This window comes from Lissotriton helveticus, chromosome 12 (assembly GCF_964261635.1).
Source record: "Lissotriton helveticus chromosome 12, aLisHel1.1, whole genome shotgun sequence".
NCBI lineage: Eukaryota > Metazoa > Chordata > Amphibia > Caudata > Salamandridae > Lissotriton > Lissotriton helveticus.
Genome location: NC_136073.1, coordinates 780,301,055 through 780,328,953, shown reverse-complemented (window position 1 = coordinate 780,328,953; position 27,899 = coordinate 780,301,055). Strand labels below are relative to the sequence as shown.

General features: G+C 47.1%; 1 protein-coding gene across 1 annotated transcript; it reads right to left on the bottom strand.

Moving 5' to 3' along the window:
* Positions 1–27,898, bottom strand: LOC144798782 (protein S100-P-like). Its single transcript, XM_078669828.1, has 3 exons — positions 27,767–27,898; positions 14,628–14,774; positions 1–395 (listed from the first exon to the last, which is right to left on the bottom strand). Exons 2-3 carry the CDS (start codon positions 14,757–14,759, stop codon positions 258–260), a joined length of 270 nt encoding a protein of 89 aa, XP_078525954.1. The 5' UTR covers positions 14,760–14,774; positions 27,767–27,898; the 3' UTR covers positions 1–257.
* Position 27,899: the final 1 nt, after the last annotated feature.

Sequence of the window (27,899 nt, the reverse complement as noted above, 5' to 3'; positions counted from 1 at the left end):
ACTTGGCAGTCCTTTGCAAACATTAATTCGAAAACTGAAGGGTACATAGTACATTCAAGGACCCCAAATATGTAGGTATTGCTCCATTTCCCACACTCATGCAGACTAGGAAAGCAGGAAACTCTTCTGGATATCGCCCCTTAACGATCAACCATGTGACACTCACTTGCCAAGACTGACATCTTACCAAAAAGAGGAATAAACTAACAAACTACCATATTTATTTTTTTATTAAACTGAGAAAAAAGGAGTTTAGATCAGGATTCACATTCCTCCATTAGCATACTCAGAGTTGCTAAAAATACAGCAAACTCTCTGAAGGAAACCTTCTGGTCGCCATCCAAGTCCATCAACTTCATCACCTCTTTTGCCATTTCCTCGTCTTTCCCAGAGGCCTGTAGAACGAAGAGGGAACAAACAAGAGAAGGTTTTATAAAATGAAGTAAATCATGATCTGAACATTCTACTTTCTTGGTGGGAAGGAAATTTGGAGAAGATTCCCTCACAACACCTTCCCCCATCCCTCAATATTTGCATTATTCTATACATAGATGAGTCACTCAGTACATTTGTTAAACTTTCCATAAGACCATTCTGCAGAAAACCAGTGTTTCCTAGACATTACTTTTGACCAGATGGGCTAGACAAAAATAGACATCCAGTAGTACGGGTTGCTCAAACCCTATATCATGGCAAACTGTGGTAAGTGAGGCGCACACACAGCCTTCGATTGGAAGTTCTACGATTTTAACAAATCCCTTCCCAGGGCAGTCCAGTTTCTGGTTTCCTACAATGCAGTGAAGCCGAAAGCTCCACCCTTGGGGTTGCTGAATCAGTCACCTGCTGCCTTAAGGAAGAACAGTCTCAGCTGAAAGACCGGGGAAGAGAGGGACTGGATTTACAAGGTCATTCTCTAGAGAGAAAGAGCTGCAGAATTAACATGCAGATCAGAAAATTCTGTAGTACAGAAACGGTCTAGTGTTTGCTTGTTCTGCAACACCTCATACAGCATCCATGGTGTCCAATGGCCTTCATCCAGCAAGGGCCTCAGCCTCAAGCATGGGACGAGTGTTACATTCCATGCAACTACACCTACCTTGAACTGCCAGAGCTAACAGTCCGTCCTTCGGCCCTGAATTTGTTAACATGAGGTTTGAACCAAAAGTTAAATTCGGGTTAGAATGTCATTCCTCCCTTTATAGAGGGAGACTAAATATGGACCTCCCTTTATAGAGGGAGACTAAATATGGACCTCCCTTTATAGAGGGAGACTAAATATGGACCTAGGGAAGTGTGGTGTTCTGGATGTTGCACGTAATCCAAGAGCTAAAAAGAACCAGATGGGGTCAGACTTTGAAACCAACCCTAGGGAAATTTGCTCATGCTTATCAAGCCTTCTAATATTCCATCAGAGCAACCAGACAACCACTGCCCTCCTCCAGACATGAACTAGAAGAAAAAGAAAACACATATGTTGAGGGCAGGGTAATAAAGGAGACTGTTCTATTTTTGGTATTTCAGATAGAACAGTCTACTAGCAACAACTACAAAGGGCTAAACATTGGCTCAGCCATCAGTCATTAGAGGAAAGTTGGTCAAGTACTAGACAAGTTCCTATACCTCAGTCATGGTAGTTTGTGCGTTGGGCATCTTTACCGATCAGCAATCCTAGTAGGTGGGTTCTTGCAAATAACTCAAATTAACCCATATTTTCCCCTTAATTTGGGATACAAAAGTGCTTTCATCCATGTGGGCTGAAGGCCCAATCCTGCCCATTGTTTCCAGCAAGGCTACTGGAAAGGTGTCATTTGGGTGACCGAGCTTCCAGTATCTGTAGAATTTTAAATTTAATGAACGTAAAGACCCTTCCTGACTTTCTCCCAGAAGAAATTATTTTCGTGGTCACAAGCTCTCCTTGGCAAATACATTGTTAATCCTAAAATGTGGTTAAAGTACACACAACCCTAGACAAACATTCAAACTATACCAAAGTGTTTGTCTGAAACAAGTATGGTACACTGGATGGTGTCCAAATACCATGGCAGAAGAAGTGCTCTGGCTTCAAGGCTCAAGTGATAGCATTCTGGATTTTTATTCTAAACATCTTCTCACCCCAAGCTTCAGGCTTTCTATTAAGGGAAGAGAGCACGAGTGCTTTCCAAACACTCCTGAGGTCATCTTGAAGACTGCCATTTAAGCAGCTGTGCATCCCTTCTGTAAGAGCTAAACAATAAAATATCACATCTAGAGGAGACACTCATTCTGCACAGCTAGGATGCAAACCTTTACTGTAGTGAAGCAACTAGAGATACTATGCATTAAATGAAAAAAAAAAAAAGCCTGGAATATTGCCAAATGTTGGAAGTTCGTGGTGAAAGAGAGGACTTCAGTGCTAGTGTCTCTATAATGATTATCCTGTACTTGGTTCTAAATCCATCAGCCCTTAAAGCTTTAAGTTTACATAGACAATCCATCTCGATAGATTAGAAATTACTGAGATGATAACGAACTGGCATGACATGGTCAAGCCAGCACTCAGACACAACAATAGGAACTCCGAAAGCACCTGCTAAGGTGCAAAGTGCAAACAATATTGTGAAGGTCCAGGTATACATTGGGCTAATAGGCCCTACAATATGAGAATACACAACGACTAACTGGCAATATAGGCCCATATTGCACATCAAGCACTTCAGGTGACATTTACCAAGCACAAGGCTGAAGGTAGAGTTTTATCAATGTAACCCGAACCCTCCTCCCCAGCCCCCTTTCCCCAATGGCTGTTGTGAGAAGAAACCTGGTATATGCTGTCGGCTAATTAAAGTGGGCATCCTGTACCAGTCCAAACCACCCTTACGGTGATTTAAGAGTTCAAAAGATAACCTTAGAAAGCGATTCAAGTGGTAGCTGTGGAGAGCAGCCTTTTGGCTTAAATCATGAAGGAATGTTAAGCATCTTTTTTTACCAGAATCATCCTTATAGTATTGGTTAAATGAAAGGAGAACCACATAGTAGTTATAAAAATGTAAATATTAATGTAACTCTAGTACGATAAAGTATCTTCTACACGAAGATTATCACAAAGCACACAATACTGTAGCACAGAAACAATAGTAAATAGCACTAATACAGTGGGCTCCAAGGGGAGACCAAACCACATACTAAAATAGTACAAGAACCACAACTTGAGTCAAGACATTGTCTAGAGCAGTGTTTCCCAAACTGTGGTCCGCGGACCCCCAGGGGTCCCTGACACATTTCCAGGGGGTCCGCAGGCAGCAGTTTTAATAGCACTGCAAAGTATCATGTTTAATTAGCAGTTTTCAAAGAACAATAAAAGTGTCAAGAAGATAACTGCAGTGATTAATGTATCTGCTGGAGAGAGATGAGAGGTCTGTCCAGTGGCAGCTTTGACTTATGTAATGTAGCAGGTGCAACACTGCAGAAGACGGATGTGCCCGGTCCTAAGAAAGCACTAGAGACAGACTTCATTTCTTAGCGCCACTAGGGCTTCTGTGGTAAACAAGATGAAGTTTATTTCAACCAGAAATGTTTTTTTTAGGGCGTTGTCTTGAAATTGTGCTTCTGATCAGATGTTTTATTTTTGGATCAACGTCTCCCCCTTATTAGCCCTGCTCCTGGTGCCAAGGAGAGAGGATGTGGGGTAAGGGCCAGAGATGCCAACATAAGAGCTGGGGAAAAGGTTCGAGCCTCCGCGTTGGCTGAACATCCTGTGATTCTGGGCAAATCACTTAACCTCCCAGTGCCTACCAAAAATGAATGTGTCATTGTGTAACATAAGTGGCGCTCATGTAAAGTGCTCCGATACCTTTGGGTCGAGGTTGCCTTTAAAAAACTGCAAAAAGTAAACGTGCAATTGGTACAAATCTGGCCTCGCTTTAGGCCCTTCCACGTGACTACGAAGGTTCTCAGAAAATTACAGTAGGGCTCACTCTCACCCTGGCACAGGCAGCTCAAGCTGTAATACTCATGGGCGCTGTTTTGGAGTGGGGGCCAGCAGAAGTGGACAGATCTACAAAATGCACCTGCACGATCCCGAGGAAGCAGACATGCCTAATCTGATGGTGCTCCCCTGCTAGGACTTCTGGATGAAACAATTTGGAGGTAATGTCAGTTACATAATGTTGATATTTGATGATCCTTGATTTGTGTTTAACAAGTGTTTCTGAGCATTTGGTACAGATTTAGGTCAACTTCACGCCCGAACCGTCGCCGTTACTGTGAGAGTGTCCCGAGAGGATCCGCCACGGAGTACCGCGAAAATCACATTGGAGGAAGATGCCGGCCGGCCTCTGAACATCGAATAATACAGAAGAGACTCTCGGGAAACGCTGTACTGCAGAAAATGAGGCGGGATGTGTTGTCCTGTCCGTTTCTGAAAAACGACGAGGAAATCTCAGTCTAACGACACCTGTGGGAAGCGTATGATCCCCTCAGTCACGTTTTATAAGGAAAATATCTAGAGTACACATTGCTGCGGATTCAGGTCGTCTGTCCCCGTGCCGTGGAGAATTATTGACCACGTTTATTGAGTTGTTCTGTACCCCCTTTTTCTTGCTCCTCCCTGCATACATGCCCTGACGAAGGTGCCGCCGCAGAAAGGGCAGGGCACTGAAACGCGCGTCGGCGTTGTTGACCACCTGTTCTATTAATAATCTCTTTAGAACTACCTCAGAGTATTTTTTGTGCGATGGGTGTTGAGGCTCGTGTATTATGTGCACTGAATGAGTGGTTTGAATGTTTGCTATGGTTGTGAAGTTGGATGAATGATGAGAGGGTGCTTTAGGGGGTATATATGCTGAATTGTTTACTTTTGATTTCATGAATGAATTGTATATATATGCTGAGCAAGATGTTTTTATATGTGTTTGATACCAGCTACATATGTTAAAAAATGAAAATAAAATTATATATTTATATTCAAACTGTGGTGAGAATCTAAATGTGTTGACCGTGGTCCAGTGAGCTCAAAACTGTGCACTTTTTTATGAAGTTGGGGACTCTAGAAGAGCCCACAAATTGAAATATATAGGGCAGACTTTCCTCTCCAGTGTGGTCCTTATTTCCTCCCCTGCAAATCTGCCCTACATCCTCTTCAGGGGCCCCTATTTGTTTTGGCAACTTCACTCCCTCCTCTTACTGCCCCCTCCAAGCGATGTAGTGTTTATTAGCCCTGGGGCACCACTTGGTAAACACGTGTCTTGGGTTCAAATTGCAGCTGTTTTGTACACAAATCCCTGACCCCAGCAGAGCGCAAGAACAGGATGTACCCAGGGAGGAAAATCCTGTGACTTTTCCCAGACTTGTCGCAATACTGTTCTGTGCTTTTGCTATAACTTTAAAAGTAAAATCCCTGGTGACAGGATGGGGCGGCATTTTTCAATTCTCGGCTAGGGCGGCAAAACACCTAGAAATGGCCCTGGCCAGAGGGTTAATATGACTACTGCAAAAAATGTGTACCATGGATTTTAAAACTAAGTATTTTATATGCATAGGTCCGTGGATTGCTGCTATGTCAGAGAGATTCTTTTGTTACTGTGCTGTTCATAAGTGACAATCGTAATCTAGCACAGTGACGTATAAACTGTCATCAAACAGCTTCTTGCAAACGGCAAGGTAAAAGTTAGTGACTTATGCTTTTTCCCAGTCTTTCATTATCCTGATGCTGCTAAAAAGGTTTATTTGGGTTGAAATACATTTTTATAGTTAAAGGCAATGCTAACCACTGTGTTATGTTCTGAATCCTGAGTTTGTGCTTCACCAGACCAAGCACTATTTAAAAATGCCTACCAGTATGGATGGCCTGTGAACCCTACACCTTGTAGTGCCCTTTGCCTTATGTAACATTTTCTATACACTGATGTACACGTATGATTCACTGTCTCAATATGTGTGTGATGTAAAGTGCTCTGACATCCTACAATGGTATGAGAGATGCTGTAAGACAAATGAAATACATGTGACAGAGGGCCTGTGGAGAGATGAGAGGCACTGTTGGAGGGTGATAGTGAGGGAATCATTGAAGAACCCTCAGAAAGATGGTCGTATTCTGGTGCATATCCAGGTCTTCATTTACTATTCTTTAAAAAGCTTATACAATTAAATATATATTGATAAATGTGTTATAGACTGCACCATTGTTTCCTAAATATTTTTGGGGGAGTACCTCCCAAAGCCTCCTGTGTAGTGGTCAAACTCACTCCCTGTAACTTGGTGTGCACCGTATGGGGACTGGACTGAAATCATTTGCCAGGGCTGCTTTGGGTTTCCAGTCTGGCCCTGGCAGGAGCAGGAGCCTCGTACTGCAAAATAAAACCAACCATTGAAAAGTTAGTCACGGAGATGCTGCACCAACCTTCCCATTAACTTTTTCGTTTTCTTGCAAATTCTTTCAATATAAAATACAGCATAAGTGGCAGAGAGTGTCGCTAGCCTCCGTGGCTTAACAGCACACTCCGCCACTTTAGAAACGCAGGGCTGCACCATATTTTCAAGAATATGGTGCAGTCCTGCGTTTCTCCTGCGCTTGCGCTACACTTAACATTAGAAGATTGTTTATGTACAGGAAGGCCCCCCTTCCTGCACAAACAATCTTGAAATGTCGTTTTGTCACTTCTATGTGTGCTGCTTAATGCAGTACACATGGAAGTTACAAAATGTCATTTTTTTTAAAGATTGTTGATGTGCAGGAAGAGTCACCTTCCTGAACATAAACAAACCAAGGCGTTTTGTAAAAATGAGGAGAAATAAAGCATTTCTCCTCATTTTGCCAAGTTAAGACCAGGTGTTCCCTGGTCTTAATTTTGGTGCATCCTCTTATTTATGCTGCCCTTGTAAATAGGGGACAGCGTCAAAATCGATGGGTGTTGCAGAGAAAACGGCCACCGCAACACCCACTGCTCACCCCTTTCATGCTAAGCATTGGGTGAAAGGGGGTCTTATTTACAAGGCACCGTTAAGCCATGTTAAGTGGCTTAACGCTGCCTTGTAAATAAGGCGCGGCCCCTATCACCATGGGACTGTCGCAAAAAGTGATGTTCCAATGGTGATATAAATATGCCCCTAAAATCATTAGTAATTCGAGTATTTGTTTTGGGTGCACACATGTGTTAATTGTTTTTCAAATTACTGTTTTAAACTTTGAAATTTAAATCCTACAAATTGCTTGGGGGTCCCCAGCTTCCAGTGGTGACTCAGTGGGGGTCCTCAGGAGTTAAAAGTTTGGGAACCACTGGTCTAGAGGATGTAGAAATCGCTGGGACCCCAAGAAACCACCCAAGGTGAGCAAGTAGGGACCCCACTGAGGACAGGGTGCAGTGTGGGAACACAACCGTGTGCTCTACAATTCTATGGGAGAGTCGTGGTTGGAGTTTTATAGTTTAAGAACCCATCCCAGTGTACTTCAAAGAAACCCCGGGAAGTTGGGATGTTGGAGAGCCACCCCACCCGTGGATACAGAAGTACCCAAGTTACCAAGCCCAGGGTAGCTGGGTGCATAGGTTTGCAGTGGTGTCGGAAACCACTGTCAAAGCCAATGGAGGACTTCGAAGGAGAGCTGCTGCTGGAGTCCGTAGGAGCTCAGGATCAGCTGACTAATCCATCATGATGTGGTGCCAGTGGTTGCAGAGGAGTGACTCCTTCATTCCAAGGGAGATATCCTCAGTTGTCCTGAATGTCCACAGGTCCTGCACGGGCACTAACAATGCTTCAGACTGAGGGGGAGGGGGGGGGGGGGGGGGGAGGCCAGGCCTAAATTAAGTCCAGACTTTCAAAGTGCAGTGGTTGCTGGTACAGGATCTTTTCCACATAGAATCCAAGGTCCTACAGCCAGGTAAGCCCATTTGTACCCAGAGGAGAGGGTCTGGACAGTGGGGAGGTTACTCCCATGTCATTTGTCCAGTTTCATGCATGAGCAGGAGCCTACGGCTCCCAGAACTGGTTTGAACGGACTATGCACAGGGACACCAAATGTGCCCCTCATGCAGACTTTGTCGCTGGCAAGTGCACCAACCCAGGCCTTAGACACTAAATCCTGTCTGGGAGATGGTCATACCTCCCTGTGACAGAATGCCTATTGTTCTGCTGCTGAGCCATGCTCGAGCAGGGGAAGGCAGAAATGTGCCTCTGGTCAGCAGCAACCATTTTGGGCTGCCCGGGACTAGACGGCTGGTACCATGAACACCTGGGACCTCACAAAGCTCTTTGAGGGGTGGAATCATACCTCCTACACCAATTACCGGAGTGAGGATATGATTCCCCAATATTGGACACCAAGCACAATAGGGTTACATGCAGCCGTTTTAGAGTTTGTCATCACGCGGTTGCATAATGCTGTAAATTGCTGAGGCACTGACAACTGGGGAGAATACACACCGTAGGCTGCAGGAGTGTCCTGCTAATGCAGTGGCACCTTCATTTAGAACCAAGCACCCTGCCTTCAGGATTGTTAAGGCCTGCTATAGGGGTGACTTCTAGGTTTAAGTGCAGTGGCCCTTAGATATAGTAAACCTAAATCTTAAGTGAGACATGCACCAACTTACACAGGCTGCAATGACAGGCCTGTAGGTGCCCTTTTGCATGGCCTCTCATGGGTGGCAGAATACATGATTCACCCCATGGGAGGCATGTGTGGTAAACATGTCCTGGGTGCATGTGTACAATATACTAGGGACTGACAAGGGTACCCTAGTATCCAATCTGGAGGGTACCAAAGCATCTAACGTTAAGGGTTAGGGAGAAAGCAGATAAACTGGGGTCTCGATTAGCAGGATCACAGGCAGACTAGTCAAAAAAAGTATCACATTTAGCAAAAAGTGGGGGATAACCATAAGAAGCAGATCCTACTTACAGCTATATTGGGACATATTACTCTGTGCACATTTGTTTACATTAGAATTGACTGAGTGTCGCTGTAGAAAATGTGAAACATGGCATCTTTTGGCGTGCTTCCCCTGATTTTTTGCTTTGACCTATCGATTTTGAATGTTTTTGCTGGCTTAGTGTCTCTGCGCACTCTCACTGCAGATCAGTGTTAAAGTGCTCCTGTTGCAAATTGTGTTATGGATTGGTGTTCCCGTGATTGGCATATTTGATTTGCTTGTCAGTTCCTAGTAAAGTGCACTGAGTGTGCCTGGGACTGTAAATCAAATTCTACTAGTGGGCTGCAGCACTGATTGTGCCACCCACGAGTAGCCCTGAAAAGGTATCTTGGACCTGCCACTGCAGAGTCTGCGCGCAGTTTGAAACTGCCATGTCGACTTGGCAAGTGCACCCACTTGCCAGGCCCAACCCTTACATGCAAGTCACCCCTAAGGTAGGTCCAAGGTACCCCTGTGGGCAGGGGGAAGTGTATGTGAAAGGTAGGACATGCCCGGATGTGTGGGGCATGTCCGGATAGTGAAATACTGCCAATTTCGTTTTTCACTATTGAAATGCTATATGGCCCATAGGAAGGCATGGGAGTTAATTTACAACATCTTATAAATATAACTTCCCATTGGGACCAGATAGAAAAATAAAGTAATAAAGTTTCATATGCCTGAACTCCAAATCTAAAGATGAATCTTTTAGTAAAGGTGATTTTTCCATTCTGTGTTTAAAAACACAGCTTTTAGAAAGTAGGTATTTTCTTGCTTAGCCATCCTGTGTGCCTCTGCTAGGATGTGTATAGACTGCCTGGCTTTGGAACGACAGGGGTTGGGTAGGTGCTTTCTCTCAAATGGCCACAGGGGAGTCGTAGGAGAGTAGGGTCTGCTTTCCTATGGTCACCCCAATTTTTGCTTTTTGCTTCACTGGTTTTCGACTTCATGTGGCTGTGGGCCTGCTAATCAGACCCACAGCCTGCTGTTCTCTCTAAATTCACAGACATGTACTATAGGTACATAAGCAATTTGGTACTTGACACCTTATCAGTCCTTGTACAGTGCACTATAGGTGCCCAGGGCATAGATGCATCCAAGGGGCTGCGGCATATCTTTCGCCACCCCTGACTGGCCATTTAAAATCGACACAACTGGCTGATCACTCAGCTGGGGCAAGGTGGTGTACTCACCCCTTGCTTAGATATAGTATACCTATGTCTAAACCTATATCTGGACACATATGCACCTATAAGTCACTCCTATGGCAGGCCTTTACAATCCTGGAGGCAGAGTGCTTGGTTTTATGTGAGATGGTGCTCTAGCATGAGATGAGCCTATCTGCAGTGTTCGGAACCATTTCCTTACTGCTGTTCCAGTGATACTGCCATACCATATAGTGCATTATAATCCTCGTGGTTAATGCTAACTTTGGTTCGGCTTTATCAAAACATATCGTGTTTGGTGTCATACACTTTGGAATACTACCCCCTCGCCAGTTCTGGTGACGGGGTAGCATTCCACCCTTCTAGAGGGAGAAGACATGCTACTTTACTTAAAACGCGGTTAATCCTAACCAGAGCCTCAGCATCACAAAATGGATGCTGCTGCCCCGACACAGGTCTGGCCTCCTGCTGCTGACCGAAACTTGGCAGGGGAGGCCTGGACAAAGGGTTTCCTGTCACAGGGAGGTTCCACACCACCCCAGACAGGAGATAGTGGATTGGAGCAGGGAGGGTTGAAAGAAACTAGACACTGCCTGGGGCCCAGAAGGTGTCCCATGCAAAAACCAGTCAAGCCTGTTCTGGGGCACTCCAGCCCCAGCGCGAAACTGGACAAAGGGAAAGGGGTGTAACCATCCCCTTCCTGGGTCCCACCCATAGGAGGGACCTAGCAGGTAATCCAGCCCCTTGATTTGGAATAAAGGTAGGAGCTATGCTGATGCACATCAGATTATCCTGACTGAAACTTATGAAACGAAACTCTGGACCCTTCGACATCCCACTCGACGTGGAAGACTGAAGAATCTCCCTTGTGGTCAAGGAGTGACCACCCTGTGCAAACAGGCACCATCCAGCTCGTCACTGTTTGCTTTGTTGCAGTTCCCGCCGGAACTCAAGAGATCAAGACCCAGCGTTCCTGCCTTCCAACAGCCCGATCCATAGTCCCTGCAAAGCTGAGACCCGTGGAGGCGACCTGAAGCGTGGGGCCGGCCATCTTGGAAAAACATCGAAGTGCTGACCGTGCAGCATCCAAGGCTCCCTCGAAGCTGTGCATTGGAGTTTGAGATGCTCCAGCCCCGAGCAGCTTTTGCACTGAAGCTAACCCCTCCACACTCATCGAGTGCTGCGTGGGGCCCCTTTTCCATTTTCCTGCTTGACGCGTTGGTCCGGTCGCTTGCCCGTTGACTAGTGGCCCCAGTACCAAGGAATCTTTGAATTTGCTCTGCTAGTCTGGTTGCTCCAGACTGGCCCTCGCTCCCTTAAAAAGGAGCACCCGCTCTGACCACGCTGGTCCGAGTAAGAATTGATCTCCGAATCCTGCGTGGGTTGCATTTGCCAAGGCCTGTTAACTCCGATCCAGGAGCCAACACCGCGAGCATTTGTGGGACAGCTCGTGATTCACTCCAGGTTATCCTCGGTGCCCCAGAGTCTACGTAGCAGCGGAGACAAGCTTCACGACAACCACCTGATTGCGCCCAACATTGCCTGGTTCCTTCCTGGTCACTGGCTAGTGACCCAGACTCCGTCCCCTCTTTCAGGTACTCTACATCTTCGATCCACCCTTGGATCCGTCCGTACTCTTCTCTACTGGCCGCCTGCAGCATCTTCATCTCCAGGCACCCTAGATCTACACGACAAAACCAGACACGCTTTTGCACCTGTGCACCCGCTTCCTGTGGGTGAGGTAACTCTTGAACGCCGGTGCTCCTGTAGTGGTTTACAGCTCTAGTGTCCAAGTCTAAAGTTTTGTCCTTCTAGTCCAGTCGGAAGACTCTTAAAACTGTAACTCGATAACTTTTACGCACCATTGACTTTGCATTGGTGCATGCGTGTGCTTTTAGCGCTGCACCCGATTACCGCGGGCTACTCCAGTCCTAACTGCTGTTAGTCCAGTGTAGTCCCAGCGATTCCCAAGGCCCTAGGCCTTACCCCTGATCGATTAGTGATACTTTACCACTTTTTTTATATATGGTTTTGAGTGGCCACCGGCCTCATCCATAATTGTGCAACCATATGTTATACTGTGCTTTTGTTTAAACGCTTGTGCTTCTATACTCCTAAAGAGTACAGGGGATTATTCGGAGAATAAATAGATATATTTTTATAATATAGAACTTGTGTGGTGTCCTTTCATTTGATATTACAGGATTGCATATGGTAAAACAGCTGGCTTCCCATGTCCTCTTGAGTTAAGCTTTTAGGCTGCTTAGTCCATGCTACCTCTAGGATAGCTGGTCTTTAAGGTTGACTTACAACCATCACCATAAGGGATGGTTTGGACTGCTATAAGGTGCCCCCAGAATTGTGGGCATCATACATCAGGCCAACTTCTCACAGGGTTAATGCGTCCTGCCTTTCCTGAATCTGTCAGGGCTGGGCTGACTAGACCCGGGCTGCATTCAGAGTAGTAGGAGGAGTTCACTAGCACCTGAATAGGCCTGATCCGCATTTAGAGTGGTGGGAGGAGATTTCCCTTGCACCTGAATAGGCCCCGCCTGCCTCTGACAATGGAGTCTCCATCTCTTGCCAGGAAGCTGAACCAGAGAGGACAGTACTGGTTCTGGCTGGGCACAGACAACCTCTGCTGAGAGGACAAAGGATTTGGGGTATAAAAAGTGGGTCCCAAACCCCTGAATTGGAGAAGACTTTTGGACCAATAAGATATCAAAGAAGAGCTGGAGAAGCTGTGAGGAGGATCTACCACTCTGCTGTGTTGGCCTGCAGTGGCTGCTTCTGTCTTGGGCAGTGAAAAGACTGGACTGAACTTTCTGCAACTTCTTTCTTGGAGTATCTCCAAGGGCTTTAGGTAGAGCTTGCCCCCTGTTCAAGAAGTCTCAGGAACAGCAAAGACGTCAGTCCTTCTGCCATCAGCACTGGGGACTGTGTTCTCTGCTGCAACAGAAGAGCAACCCGACGGCGTCTACGACACTGCTCACGACTCCATGTCCTAACGGCACCGCGACCCTGGTCTCACTGACAAAGCCATCTGACACCGCCACCGAGCCGCTGCTTGCAATGTGACCTGTGGACGCTGCACCACCTCACTTCACGCCGCCTTGGTATCCAAGACGCCGCTCCACACTGAAATAAACACCACTGCTTGCACTGTGGTTAGAGGGCACAGCTCGTAAGTTACAGGACACCATCCTCATCCCACACTGCAGCCATTACCTACTGGCACCATCGACTCCAGTTAGTCAGCTGACGACAGCACTTCAGCTGTGACGGCACCTACACCATGACCTGCCAGCACTGTGAATAGCACAGTTTCACTTTGCACCAACGACGCCATCTGATGCTGCCAACAAGCTGCTGCTTGCACCATGATCTGAGGGTATCGCATGCCGTACCACTGCACTTTGCACTGCAGCAACCGACGCCTGCCAACCCTAGCTCTCCTGACTTCAACCATGAGGAGTTCAATCTGCAATGAGTGTGACTTCAATGGCCCGATGACTACGGAACCGACGCCGTGCTTTCGTAGCTCAACGAGAGGCCGCCGACGCCCTGCATTTCTAAAAGGTACTGTTTTGAGGGGCTTTCCGACACTGTAGTTGGCCTGCGATGCTGTGGTCCGCTAGAACGGTTTGGATTTGTTTGTTCATGATGCTGTGATAGCCCGGGAGTAGCTATCGACTTCAAGGTACTGTATTTCTATGTTATTTTGATAACTGAACATTTCCAAGTACTGTATTGTGGATTTCTATTGTTTTTGGTCTTGTCTTAAGTATATAAAAATATTGGTTATTTTTCTAAACTGGTGTGGTGTCTTTGTAGTGCTTGTAATGCTTCACACACTGCCTCCAAGTGAAGCCTGACTGCTCGTGCCATGCTACCAAGGGGGTGAGCAGGGGTTATTTTAGGAATGCACCTCCCTTAGCCGAACTAGGAAGAAGGGCCCCTATTTGGACAAATGTACCTACCTCTGCCAACTAGAGACCCATTTTTAACAGAAACATTTAAAGCTTGTTTTTAAAAAAAAAAAAAATCATGTTTGACCGACACCCCAGGCAAGTCAATGTTTTGGGCATGTGAGTTTTGTTTGGGGAAAATATTATAAATATATCCAACAAATTATTATAAATTAGATTTTGAAATGCAAAGAACATTCAATAAGTAATTTAAAATGTGTTTTAGTACAGTCACATAAGTTTAACAAGGCATAAAAGAAAAGTGCAATGTGGGACAGTACATTTTTGCTGACAGGGACTTTTTTGGTTAACAGTTTCACACACAAGGGAGCATTCATTGGTAAATGTTTGCATCAAGGATGGGCCTACATGGGGAGGCGTGTCCGGTATGGTAATGAATGCTCTAAAACAGCACTAAGATTGTGAAAGCATGATAATAACTGCATTTAACATATGTTTTGTGAAGTTAAATATCCTGAAAATGAATTCAGCACTGAATTATGGTAAGTCATTCTCAGCAAGACCTTTTCTGTAAATTACACTCTTTGAAACCACGGGCAAACATTCAATAGGTGTATATTCAGAGATAAATATAGGTGTTAGGTTGTACTCACAGATAGACCTGGGAACTCTTCCTTCAGAAGCTTGGACAGCTCCTCCTGGTTCAGCTCTCCATCCTTACCATCAGCTCCAGAGTATTTCTTGAATGTCTGGATCATAGCCCCACACAGCTCTTCCAGATGCATCTTGACTGTTTCGATCTGTAAAGCAAGTACACAAACCCTCAGTCTTGTTCCAAAATATTACCAGCTTTAAAATGACAGCCGCTCACTCTAGCTTCTTGGCTTTGCCTAAGAGTCTGTGTGTGCACTTATGTTGCATTTAAATTCATGTTTCATGGAAGACATTTTATTTTGTGTGTTCACAATAAGAATGTCTGCGGGTACGACTGGGTATCCTGGGGCACTGCAAGGTAATCATTTATTGTTTTTTAAAAGCCAATGCAAGAGAATATATTATGAAAAGTGTTGTAAATGCACCATTTTCCCACACATTTTCTTGGGGGACCCCCCCAGGTAGTGGTCAGGCTTACTCTATGCATGGTTTGGGCCAGTGTGTAACAAACTTAAGGGGGGGCTGCAAAGAGCACAGATGGGACCCTCCCACCTGTCCCTACTCTTTTGCTGAGGGGACCCCATGAAGCTTGCCCCCCCCCACCCACCACCCCCACCATGGGGGCCTGAATTATGCCACTGATTTAGACTGCTCTGACAAAATGGGTCAGGTCTGCTTTAGGTTTACAGTCCAACCCTATCCACCAGCAGCTTTTATGGGGGACTAGGACTTATGTTTATTATCCGACTATGACCCAGAGCAAGAGAAAAAAAGCATTGGCAAAGCAAATGGGTCTCGCCTCTGGGCTTTGCCAATGGTTTTAAGTACGCTACAGATCTACTTGAAGAAATGTATAAATCTGAGACTACTCACAAGCCACATTATTTTGAGAAGACCGGTGATCTGCAGTATCATGGAACACACAAACGGATGGCTAAAATCTCATTTATACAAACAGCAGAGATCGTTCTTCGTGACAGAAATGAGCTCACACATCTACACACGGGACAGATTGTTCAACTTCAGATGGGAGGAGACCTCAGCCTGGAGTGAGAGTAGAAAAAATAGCAGGTTTCAAAGGATCATAAAGAGTCGGGGGGGGGAGAGAAGCCGCACCACGGAGGAAAATTATGGTTCAAAAGTACAGCATATTTGAGAAAGGTGCACAAAGGGACTTGCTTTTGTCTACCTGCCACAGAGACTGACGTTGTGAACTCTGAAAACAATTTTTATTTTATTTAATGCATTTTTATATAGTGCGGACTTTATCCGAAGGTGTCAAAAAGCTGTACAATAAAACCAGTTATGTTACATGAGCAAAACGTTACAAACAAACAGGAGACTAGAAGAGGTAGGGTAGCACCATAGAAGGCAACTGCAAACTCACTCCAGCAAACTCAGTCAAATCATTAGAGATCTCTCTAGACCCAAGCACCAACATGAGTTCCCACAGCAAAAGGCGCCCTCTACAACCTAAAACTCCTTAACAAAAATCAAACCTTTCATACCCCCCATACCCAACCCCCCCCCATGACCTAAAAACTGCAACCCAATCTCTAGGTCTGTCCAGACTTGACTATGGTAATGCCACTAACCGGGACAGCAAGAACACAAATAGCCCCCATCAGAGCCACCCTAAACGCAGCAGCAAGAATGGCCTCAGGTACCAGGAATTAGGACCACATCACCCCTACATTACAGGCCCTAAAATGGCTACCCATCAAAGCATGCTGAGCTTTCAAAACAGCCCGCCTCACACAAAGCCTTGCACACAGGCTAACAGGAATACCTCTCTGCCAAACTCACAAAAGCTGGACAATCAAGAAACATAAGAAGCTCCAACTCACTCCTCTTAATCCCCCCAAAAAGACAAACAAAAAGCCCCTCTCCTGCTCTCTGGGAATGCCCCAAAAATCTGGAACTCTCTCCCTACCCACATCAGGACTAATCCCTCCTTCACGATCTTCAAGAGACAACTAAAAGAACTTCTGCTCAACCGCCATCTCGAGACATCTGGCCAATGACCTCGCTCTTCTTGGTCCCCAATTTCCTTGATACCCACTGTACTATATTGCCTAGGTGTAGGAAGGTGGCTACCTGACTATGGTTACCCCAGATTTTTTGCCTTGTGTTTAGCTGGTTTTCGACTTAGTTGGCCTGGTTCCCTGCTAATCAGGGCCCCAGACCATCTGCTCTCTCTGTAAAATGGATTCCATGTACCCTAGGTACATACCACAATTGGAAATGGACTCCTTGTCAGCCCCTGTATAATGCACTATAGGTGCCCAGGGCATAGGTGCCACCAAGGCCTACCAGGGGCTGCAGCATATCTTTTGCCACCCCTGGCTGGTTCTTAAATTGACACAACTGGCTGATCACTCAGCTGGGGCAAGGTGGTGTAATCACCTCTTGCTTAGGTATAGTATACCTATATCTAAACCTATATCTGGACACATATAAACTTGTGAGCCACTCCTATGGAAGGCCTCATCAATCCTGGAGGCAGAGTGCGTGGTTTAATGTGAGATGGAGCTCTAGCATGAGCTGAGCCTGTCTGCAGCTGTCGGGAACAACTCCCTAAGCTGTTTCAGGATAATGCCATACCATATACTATTAAGTGCATTATAATCCTCGCGGTTATATAGCAACTTTGGTTTGGCTTTATCAAAACATGTTGTGTAAGGTGTCATACGATTTGGAATACTATCCCCTCGCCAGTTCTGGCGACGGGGATAGCATTCCACCCCTCTAGAGGGAGAAGACATGTTACTTTACTGAAATGCGGTTAATTTTAAAAGAGCCTCACATCCACAAATTGGATGCTTCTGCCACAGATACAGGTCTGACCCCCTGCAGCTGACCGAAACTCAGCCAAGGGGGCCTGGACAAAGGGTTTCCTGTCGCAGGGCGGTGTTACACCCGCTCAGACAGGAGATAGTGGATTGTAGCAGGGAGGTTTGAAAGAAACCAGACACTGCATGGGGAGCACAAGGCTGCCCCTTGCATAATCCGGCCAAACCGGTGCTGGGGCACTCCAGCCCCCGTCCCAGCGCGGCCAAGATCAAAGGAAGGGGGTGTATCCACCCACTTCCTGGGTCCCACCCATAGGAGGGGACCTAGCAGGTAATCCAGCCCCCTAGATTCGAATAAGAGTGGGAGCAGTGCCAATGCACTTCAGATTATCCTGATGAAACATAGGAAATGAAACTCTGGACCCTTCGACATCCTACTCAACGTAGAAGACTGAAGAATCTCCCTTGTGGTCAAGGAGTGACCACCCTGTGCAAACAGGCACCATCCAGCCTTCGACGTCTGCTTTGTTGCAGTTCCCGCCGGAAATCGAGCGACAGAGATCGACAAGATTAAGCTTGCCTGCCTTCCAACAGCCCGATCCACAGTCCCTGCAGAGCTGAGACCCGTGGAGGCGACCGGAAGGGTGGGGCACGCCATCTTGGAAAGACCACAAGATGCTGACCGTGCAGCCCACGAGTGACCCTCGAAGCTGTACACCAAGGTTTGAGAAGCCCCAACCCTGAGCCCCTCTTGCACCGAAGTTCAGCCCTCCACACTCAACGAGTGCTGCGTGGGGCGCTGCTGCTTCTTTTGGCTCAATGCGTTGGTCCGGTCACTTGCCAGCCAGCTTGTGGCCCCTGTACCGACGAAACTTGAAATTCGACCTGCGGTTCTGGTTGCTCCAGATTTGCACCAGCTCCCCTGAAAAGGAGCCCCCACTCTGACCCTCCTGGTTCAGAGTGAGACGCAATCTCCCGGTTTCGCGTGGATTGCTTTTGCCAAGTGTTGTTTGCTCCAATCTTGAAGCCGACAGCACCAACAGCGAGAGCCTGCGTGGGACAGATCGTGACCCGCTCCTGGACGTCGTAGATGCCCCAGAGCCCACGTGACAGCGGAGAGAAGCTCCTCGACAACCACCTGATTGCGCCCGACATTGCCTGGTTCCATCCTGGTTCCACCCTGGTCACTGCTGAGTGACCCAGACTCTGTGCCCTCTGCTTTCAGGTACTTTTCAACTTGAGTCCACTCTTGGACTCCACCGGACACTTCTTTCACCTCGCCTGCAGCCCTTTCAGCTCCAAGCACCAAGAGCCTGCGTGACGAAACCCGACTCAACTTCGACCCTGTGCACCCACTTCCTGTGGGTGAGGTAACATTGCAACGCCGGTGTTCCCACACTGGTACACACCTCTAGGGTCTGTGTCTTAAGTTTTGTTCCTCTAGGTTCAGCGGAAGTGTCCTTAAACTCTAACTTTGTAACTTTTACGCACCATTGACTTTACATTGGTGCAAGCCGCACTTTACGTGCTGCACCCGAATCCCGCGGGCTTTTCCCGACTTCAGCATTGCTAGTCCCGACTGCTCCCAGCGATTCCCTAGGCCCTAGCCACTGATCGATTGGTATCTCTTATACCATTTTTTTAGTATATGGTTTGAGTGGCCCCTAGGCCTCATCCAAAATTGTGCAACTTTGTATGTTATACTGTGCTTTTGATTTAACGCTTGTGCCCCTTTGTTCATAAAGAATACTGGGAATTGTTTTTAGTGATAAATACATATATTTTTATAATATATACTTGTGTGGTGTCCTTTCATTTGATATTACAGGATTGTATGTGGTAAAACAGCTCGCTTAACACAACCTCTTAAGTTAAGCCTTTAGGCTGCTTAGTCCATGCTACCCCTAGGATAGCTTGTCTAATAAGGTTGACTTACAACCAGACACCATAAGGGTTGTTTGGACTGATACAAGGTGGTTCCAGAATTGGAAACATCATATATCAGGCCAACTTCTCACATTGGTGAGCAGCGGTGCGGATTTGAGCTTGCTGTTGTTTTACCATTGCAATCTTTTTATCAAATTGAAAGATCACATCAAGTAACTCTAGGTACATATAAATCAAAAGCTTAGCATATTAAGTTCTACTGAACTTAGTAGTTGTAGATTAAAGGGATTAGCACACCCTGACTACAACTCACTAGTAAGGTACAGTAGGGAAACACTTAGTGTAGGTAGGTGCATCACTTACACCACACTAGAGTCATGTCTGACACAGGAAAAGCCTCAGGGTCTGTTTCTGTGACAGTTGACCTTACCAAGGCAACTTCCAGATATGACAAGCTAACCCACAAAGACTTGGTTGCCTTGTGCATCTCAAGAGGGTTAAAAAGGGGCAGAAGTCCCACCAGTCCTTCCCTGATAGCCATTCTAGAACAGGATGACTTAGAAAAGGCGAATGCAGTTCCCTTAGAGTCAGGAGATGGAGTGAACCCCCCTGTAACTGATACCACTCCAGAGGAGGAAGAAGAAGAAGAGGAGGAAGAGGAGGAGGAAGGTTCAGACTTAGAAGAACCTGAAGATCAGGATCAGAGGGGTAGCCAGGTTGTAGTTGCCAGGCTTAGCCAGGCCAACTTAAACCTACTTGGGAATGGAGAGGGCCAGCACCTCCCCAGACCCTATAACATTCTCCCACGCAACAGAAGAGTGAGATCTCCAGCAGGAGACTCATTTCTAGTGCCTCAAGAGAATCTCAGAGAGGAATGACTCCCTCTCAGAAAAAAAGAGCATGAGGCAAGAATGAGGGCTGTCAAACTCCAGATAGAGAGGGAGGAGGTAGCCCTGGCTCAAGCTAGACTTGCCTTGGCAAGAGAACAGAAAATGTGTTGCTTAGATGCCACTGGTGGCAGCAATTTTCCTAGAGAAAAACCCAGGTCCTATGATAGTAGAAACCTGACAAAGATTGTGCCCCCCTACAAGGAAGGGGATGACACCCACAAGTGGATAACTGCTCTTGAGAGAGCCTGCATGGTACAGCAGGTTCCTGAGGAACAGTGGGCAGCAATCTTATGGTCCTCCTTTTCAGAGAAAGGGAGAGATAAGCTCCTCACTGTTAGACATGAGGATGCAAACAATTACAAAGTCATGAAGAGTGTTCTGATAGATGGGTTTGGCTTAACCACCGAACAATACAGGTTAAGGTTCAGAGATACCCAGAAGACACAGACTCAGGACTGGACTGATTTTGTAGATTGTGCTACTAAGGCTCTGGAGGGTTGACTACATGGCAGCAAAGTGCATGACTTCACAGGATTGTATAATTTGATTATGAGGGAGCAGATCCTAAGTAATTGTCAGAACCAGCTCTTACACCAGCACCTGGTGGACTCAGATTTGACCTCTCCCCAAGAATTGGGAAAGAGGGCAGATAAATGGGTCAGAACCAGGATTAGGCCTAAGAATCAGGACAGTAACCAGAAGAAGGAGTCTACCAAGCCTCAAGAAAAGGGTGAGGATAAAAGTAAGGAAAAGACTTCCCCAGGGCCCCAAAACTCCAAGAATGGGGGTGGGTCCCAAGACACTTCTTCAACTCAGAGAAAGCCTTATTGTCATGTCTGTAAACAGGTTGGGCATTACAAAACAGACAGCTGATGTCCTAATAATGGCAATAAAGAAAATATACCTCCAAAGCCAGTTCCAACACCTCCTGTTACTGTCAGCAGTAATCCCCCAGGAAGTGGGAGCACACCCAGGAATCTGGGTGGGTTTACTTATGGAGCTCAGGTGGACCCTGGCCTATCCAGGTCCCCATCACCCAATAATCTTGTTTATGAGACTGGCATGGGGTTTGCCAACTTCTCTGATTGCCCAAATACTTTGAGCAAATATAGACAAGAACCCATCATCAATGGTTTGAAAGTTGAAGCCTTTAGAGACACAGGGGCTAGCATCACCATGGTGGCTGACTGTATAGTCCCCTCTAAGCAACGTTTACCAGGTGCCACATACCAGGTAACAAACATTGATGGAATCCAAACAAATCATCCCATGGCAGTAGTAAGTCTCAGCTAGGGAGGTGTCACTGGCCCAAAGAGAGTGGCAGTGTCATCAAACGTGCCTGTAGACTGCCTTCTTGGTAATGATTTGGAAATCTCAGCCTGGGCTGAGGTTGAACAATAAACCCATTCTAGAATGGTAAATTCCAATGGAAAGGTTAGTGGGGCTGTAATGGCTACAGCCCCAATTCCAGATGTCCTTCCTGAAAAGGTTGGTAGGGCTGAGCAACTCTCTGCCCCATCTTTAGCAAAAGCTCTTCCTGAACAGAATAGCAAAGCTGTTATGATAACAGCAGAAACCCAAACTGAGTCCCCTCCTGAAAAGGTTGGTGGGGCTGTGATGGCCACAGCCCAAACTCAAACTGATGTGTGTTGTGAAGCCTGAAATGATGGATAACTCCACACAAACTGAGAGCATGGAGGAGGAAGAGAAATCTTCCCCTCACCAGACATTAGGACAGGATCAGCCTCCTCAGGGAACTGATCCTACCCCTGATGAAGGAACTGCCCCAGAGGTTGTTAGGCCTGGCCTGACAGAGCCTCTGATGTCAGTGGACCCTTCTCAGGTGGGACCCAGTCTGGAGCAGGTAACCTGCCCCTCTCTACCTTGCCTTAGTCAGCCCAGGGCTGCAGAGGACAAGGACAGTGAGACCCAGAGGGCCCCCTGTCAAATAAAGCACCCCCATCAACAGATTAGGGACACCAAAACTAGTAGCCCTAGTGAGGTGAAAACTTTAAAAACTCCTGAGGGAGCCCCCTTAAAAGTAGTTAGGGACCTCCCACAGATGGATTCTGTTGGGCACAGCCAAACCTGGGACCCAAACCTGAACTGTCCCTCCAGCAAGCCAAACAGAGGGACCCAGCCTCCAGCTTTAGGTAGCCAGAGGTTGACCCTGAGAGCACAGTGCAACTCAGTTGAAGAAAAGAAAGGCACACATGGTGGAAGATACTTGGAGGAAGCTGAGCCCTAAATTAGTGGAGCCTCACTTCAATACTCCATATCCAAACCAGCCTTTGACTTTGCATAAACACACCCAAGGTAGTGATTCCCTATGGTGGAGACCCTCTAATACCCCAAGGGTGAGGGACTGCTTAGTGGACCATGAGACAGGGGGTACCCATGCTAGTGCAGGTACTTCCTTATATGGCCACTCAGGCAATATAGGCTTACCTGGCCAAGGATAGCCTTATCTCCTTTCGTTTGGGGGGGTGGGGTTATGTAGGAAGGTGGCTACCTGACTATGGTTACCCCAGATTTTTTGCCTTGTGTTTAGCTGGTTTTCGACTTAGTTGGCCTGGTTCCCTGCTAATCAGGGCCCCAGACCATCTGCTCTCGCTGTAAAATGGATTCCATGTACCCTAGGTACATACCACAATTGGAAATGGACTCCTTGTCAGCCCCTGTATAATGCACTATAGGTGCCCAGGGCATAGGTGCCACCAAGGCCTACCAGGGGCTGCAGCATATCTTTTGCCACCCCTGGCTGGTTCTTAAATTGACAACTGGCTGATCACTCAGCTGGGGCAAGGTGGTGTAATCACCTCTTGCTTAGGTATAGTATACCTATATCTAAACCTATATCTGGACACATATAAACCTGTGAGCCACTCCTATGGAAGGCCTCATCAATCCTGGAGGCAGAGTGCATGGTTTAATGTGAGATGGAGCTCTAGCATGAGCTGAGCCTGTCTGCAGCTGTCGGGAACAACTCCCTAAGCTGTTTCAGGATAATGCCATACCATATACTATTAAGTGCATTATAATCCTCGCGGTTATATAGCAACTTTGGTTTGGCTTTATCAAAACATGTTGTGTAAGGTGTCATACGATTTGGAATACTATCCCCTCGCCAGTTCTGGCGACGGGGATATCATTCCACCCCTCTAGAGGGAGAAGACAGGTTACTTTACTGAAATGCGGTTAATTTTAAAAGAGCCTCACATCCACAAAATGGATGCTTCTGCCACAGACACAGGTCTGACCCCCTGCAGCTGACCGAAACTCAGCCAAGGGGGCCTGGACAAGAGGTTTCCTGTCGCAGGGCGGTGTTACACCCCCTCAGACAGGAGATAGTGGATTGTAGCAGGGAGGTTTGAAAGAAACCAGACACTGCATGGGGAGCACAAGGCTGCCCCTTGCATAATCCGGCCAAACCGGTTCTGGGGCACTCCAGCCCCTGTCACAGCACGGCCAAGATCAAAGGAAGGGGGTGTATCCACCCACTTCCTGGGTCCCACCCATAGGAGGGGACCTAGCAGGTAATCCAGCCCCCTAGATTCGAATAAGAGTGGGAGCAGTGCCAATGCACTTCAGATTATCCTGATGAAACATAAGAAACGAAACTCTGGACCCTTCGACATCCTACTCAACGTAGAAGACTGAAGAATCTCCCTTGTGGTCAAGGAGTGACCACCCTGTGCAAACAGGCACCATCCAGCCTTCGACGTCTGCTTTGTTGCAGTTCCCGCCGGAACTGGAGCGACAGAGATCAACGAGATCAAGCTTGCCTGCCTTCCAACAGCCCGATCCACAGTCCCTGCAGAGCTGAGACCCGTGGAGGTGACCGGAAGCGTGGGGCACGCCATCTTGGAAAGACCACGAGACGCTGACCGTGCAGCCCACGAGTGACCCTCGAAGCTGTACACCGGGGTTTGAGAAGCCCCAACCCTGAGCCACTCTTGCACCGAAGGTCAGCCCTCCACACTCGACGAGTGCTGCGTGGGGCCCTTCTGCTTCTTTTGGCTCAACGCGTTGGTCCGGTCACTTGCCAGCCAGCTTGTGGCCCCTGTACCGACGAAACTTGAAATGCGACCTGCGATTCTGGTTGCTCCAGATTTGCACCAGCTCCCCTGAAAAGGAGCCCCCACTCTGACCCTCCTGGTTTGAGTGAGAAAGCAATCTCCCGGTTTTGCGTGGATTGCTTTTGCCAAGTGTTGTTTGCTCCAATCTTGAAGCTGACAGCGCCGACGGCGAGAGCCTGTGTGGCACAGATCGTGACCCGCTCCTGGACGTCGTAGATGCCCCAGAGCCCACGTGACAGCGGAGAGAAGCTCCTCGACAACCACCTGATTGCGCCCGACATTGCCTGGTTCCGTCCTGGTTCCACCCTGGTCACTGCTGAGTGACCCAGACTGTCCCCTCTGCTTTCAGGTACTTTTCGACTTGAGTCCACTCTTGGACTCCACCGGACACTTCTCTTTCACCTCGCCTACAGCCCTTTCAGCTCCAAGCACCAAGAGCCTGCGTGACGAAACCCGACTCAACTTCGACCCTGTGCACCCACTTCCTGTGGGTGAGGTAACATTGCAACGCCGGTGTTCCCACACTGGTACACACCTCTAGGGTCTGTGTCTTAAGTTTTGTTCCTCTAGGTTCAGCGGAAGTGTCCTTAAACTCTAACTTTGTAACTTTTACGCACCATTGACTTTACATTGGTGCAAGCCGCACTTTACGTGCTGCACCCGAATCCCGCGGGCTTTTCCCGACTTCAGCATTGCTAGTCCCGACTGCTCCCAGCGATTCCCTAGGCCCTAGGCCTAACCACTGATCGATTGGTATCTCTTATACCATTTTTTTTAGTATATGGTTTGAGTGGCCCCTAGGCCTCATCCAAAATTGTGCAACTTTGTATGTTATACTGTGCTTTTGATTTAACGCTTGTGCCCCTTTGTTCATAAAGAATACTGGGGATTGTTTTTAGTAATAAATACATATATTTTTATATTATATACTTGTGTGGTGTCCTTTCATTTGATATTACAGGATTGTATGTGGTAAAACAGCTCGCATAACACGACCTCTTAAGTTAAGCCTTTAGGCTGCTTAGTCCATGCTACCCCTAGGATAGCTTGTCTAATAAGGTTGACTTACAACCAGACACCATAAGGGTTGTTTGGACTGATAATAGGTGGTTCCAGAATTGGAATCATCATATATCAGGCCAACTTCTCACACTAGGTTTCCTTGTCATGTACATTGTAAAGCGCTCTGATAGCGCCAAGAAACCGCAGGTGTATGTGCGCTTTATAAGTAATTTTAAACTCAAACTCAAACTCTGATACCCCAGGGACTGTAAGCGCTATATAAAACTCCGAAAATGAAATAAAAATAAACAATATCAAACACATCAAGCAAGGGTGAGGAATGTACAAGAAAACATTACAAATTTACAATGATGAACAAACTTCCTTGAGGGGTCTGAGAATTAAAGTATTAGTTCTGAAAGTGTCTTTGAAAACAAGAGATTTGAGGTCAGCTTTGAAGATCCGGATAGAGGTGGTGGCACGGAGCAATGGAGGAAGCGAGTTCCAGATTCTCACTGCATTACCTGAGAACGATTGAGCCATCGATCTTTCCCTCTTGAAGGAGGGGTGGGCTCAAGCAGAAACTTTTCTGTATTCTGAGAAGGTCTCGAGCCTCCAGACATTTTCAGTTTATTCGCCAGGTAACGAGGGGAGGAAGTGTGCAAGGCTCTGGGGGCGATGCAAGCAGTTTTGTAAATAGATCTTGCCTCGATGGGAAGCCAACGTAGAGAAGACAGGATACGATAACCAATGAGAGGCGAATACCTTTTTAAACAAGCATTGACTATGTGGAGGGGGGGGGGGGGGAAGATGTTAGCAGAAGTGCTGAGTGGGAAGAGAAGAACACAAAATGGGGAGGACCTGAATCACAGCTTGAGCAGTAGAGCGAGACTAGGCACACGCTTCTCAATAGAAGAAAACAGGAAGTGGTGCTTGCCCGGGCTGTCCAATTAAGAGGCAGCAAACAAGAAGTGACACTGAAGACAACAAATGACAAGTTCTGGGCGGGCTCCAAGCCCTTATAAGCTATAGTGTCTGTCAAGTGAGATGCATGCGAGACCCTAAAAAGGAGAAAAGGAAGGTAAATACAGGGGGTAAAACTGAAAGTGAGAAAGAAGGGTTTAAAAGATCCATCTAGAGAGCTAAAGCAGTGCATGATTGTGGATACAAGAGGCACGAGGGGGAATCAAGACAGCCTTGGTATTTAGCAACCCTTCCATTAGACAGGGAGGTCCTGAGAGAAGCTTTTTGCCTCAGGTCTTATTCTTTTCAGAGTTGAGCAGCGTCACCCTCAAGCTCTACGAGATGCAGATACCACAAGAGAACATGTGGGTTGAAGACGTTCTGCTGTTCCGTTCTAGCCAAATACCACCGGAGCGAGTTACACCAAGTGACCTTCCAAGCGGTCCATGCGACAGTCCAAGTTTATTTAATTTTTATTCTGAGACTAGTCCTCTTGTTGATTCAGTCATTAAACCAACTTACAGTCGAAAATGCAAAATAAAAAAATAAAAACTTAATAGACTCCTGCACTGGAGCAGCTAGTCAAGCATGCACCTGTGGAATATAGCAATTATATGCTAAATTGGACGGCTGAATATATTCATTCTATCAAGTTATTGACCGATGAGGCCTTAAACTGCACCCATGCAAAGCTGCCAAGTGGTCAACTTTAATTTTATTGTAACCTACACTCAGTCATGGTCATTTCATAGCAGCCAGGCTTCTGATTCACGCATAATCAGCTGTCCCCACTCCTGCATTCTGGGACTTAAGTGTGTCACAGCCCATAAAATATGTACCCAAAGTATCAAAATGTGTAATAAATATGTGGACAGGACAGCATACGACACAGCTTGGACGTAGGAAATTCAAAAGCTCTCCATTCGGTCCATAATTACTTATACTGCGGTATAGTAAGTAAAAACTACAAGACCCAGAATGCTCTACACAACACCACAACGGGCTGATGCACTGGGCACAAGGCGGAACTTGCCAAGAATGGCCACACCCTCACTGGTGTCAATCAAGGGCCTGGTCTTTTCTTCTAGAATTGACTTCTCATTACTGGTCATTTAATTTTAAGACAAACTTTGACCTGCCCATCTTGAGACCGCCCTAGGCCTCTCAAGGAAAGCTGCCAGAAACCCAGGGGAGGACAAGGTCTCCCACTCCAGGCTCGAGGACGACAGCCACGTGCACCCCATACTAGGGGCCCCACCCCCAAAAGAGCAGAGAGACGAGGCCTGGACCGGAGCAGCTGATCACCCCTGGGCCTCGGCATCTAAGCGGTAGTCCAGCAGAACAGACCACAAACCCCGCACACCGCGGAGAATCACGCCTGTGTCACCCCGATCAGACCACACACCTGGGGGGTGTCACCCGGACCAAGCCGCACACCGCAGCTAACCCACCCCGAAACAGACCAAAGTGAATCCCGCTGTCATCACCCGGAACACGCCACAACCCCCGTCTCCGAGCCCCTTACCGTGAACACACGATCCTGGACGAGAGAAGCGAGCAGACGCCCCTCTCACCGGCCTCTTTAAAGGCCCCGGCCCCGCCCCTTTACTCCAGGTGAGGCCGCCATCAGGCTGCTTCACACAGGATCGGACTCACTT

What these genes read in the sequence shown, in the direction of transcription:
- LOC144798782 (XM_078669828.1), bottom strand. Translation starts at nt 14,759, where the DNA reads ATGCATCTGGAAGAGCTGTGTGGGGCTATGATCCAGACATTCAAGAAA. An exon ending in AAGAGTTCCCAGGTCTATCT is followed by an intron (nt 396 to 14,627) that starts GTGAGTACAACC and finishes TTCGTTCTACAG; the next exon opens with GCCTCTGGGAAAGACGAGGA.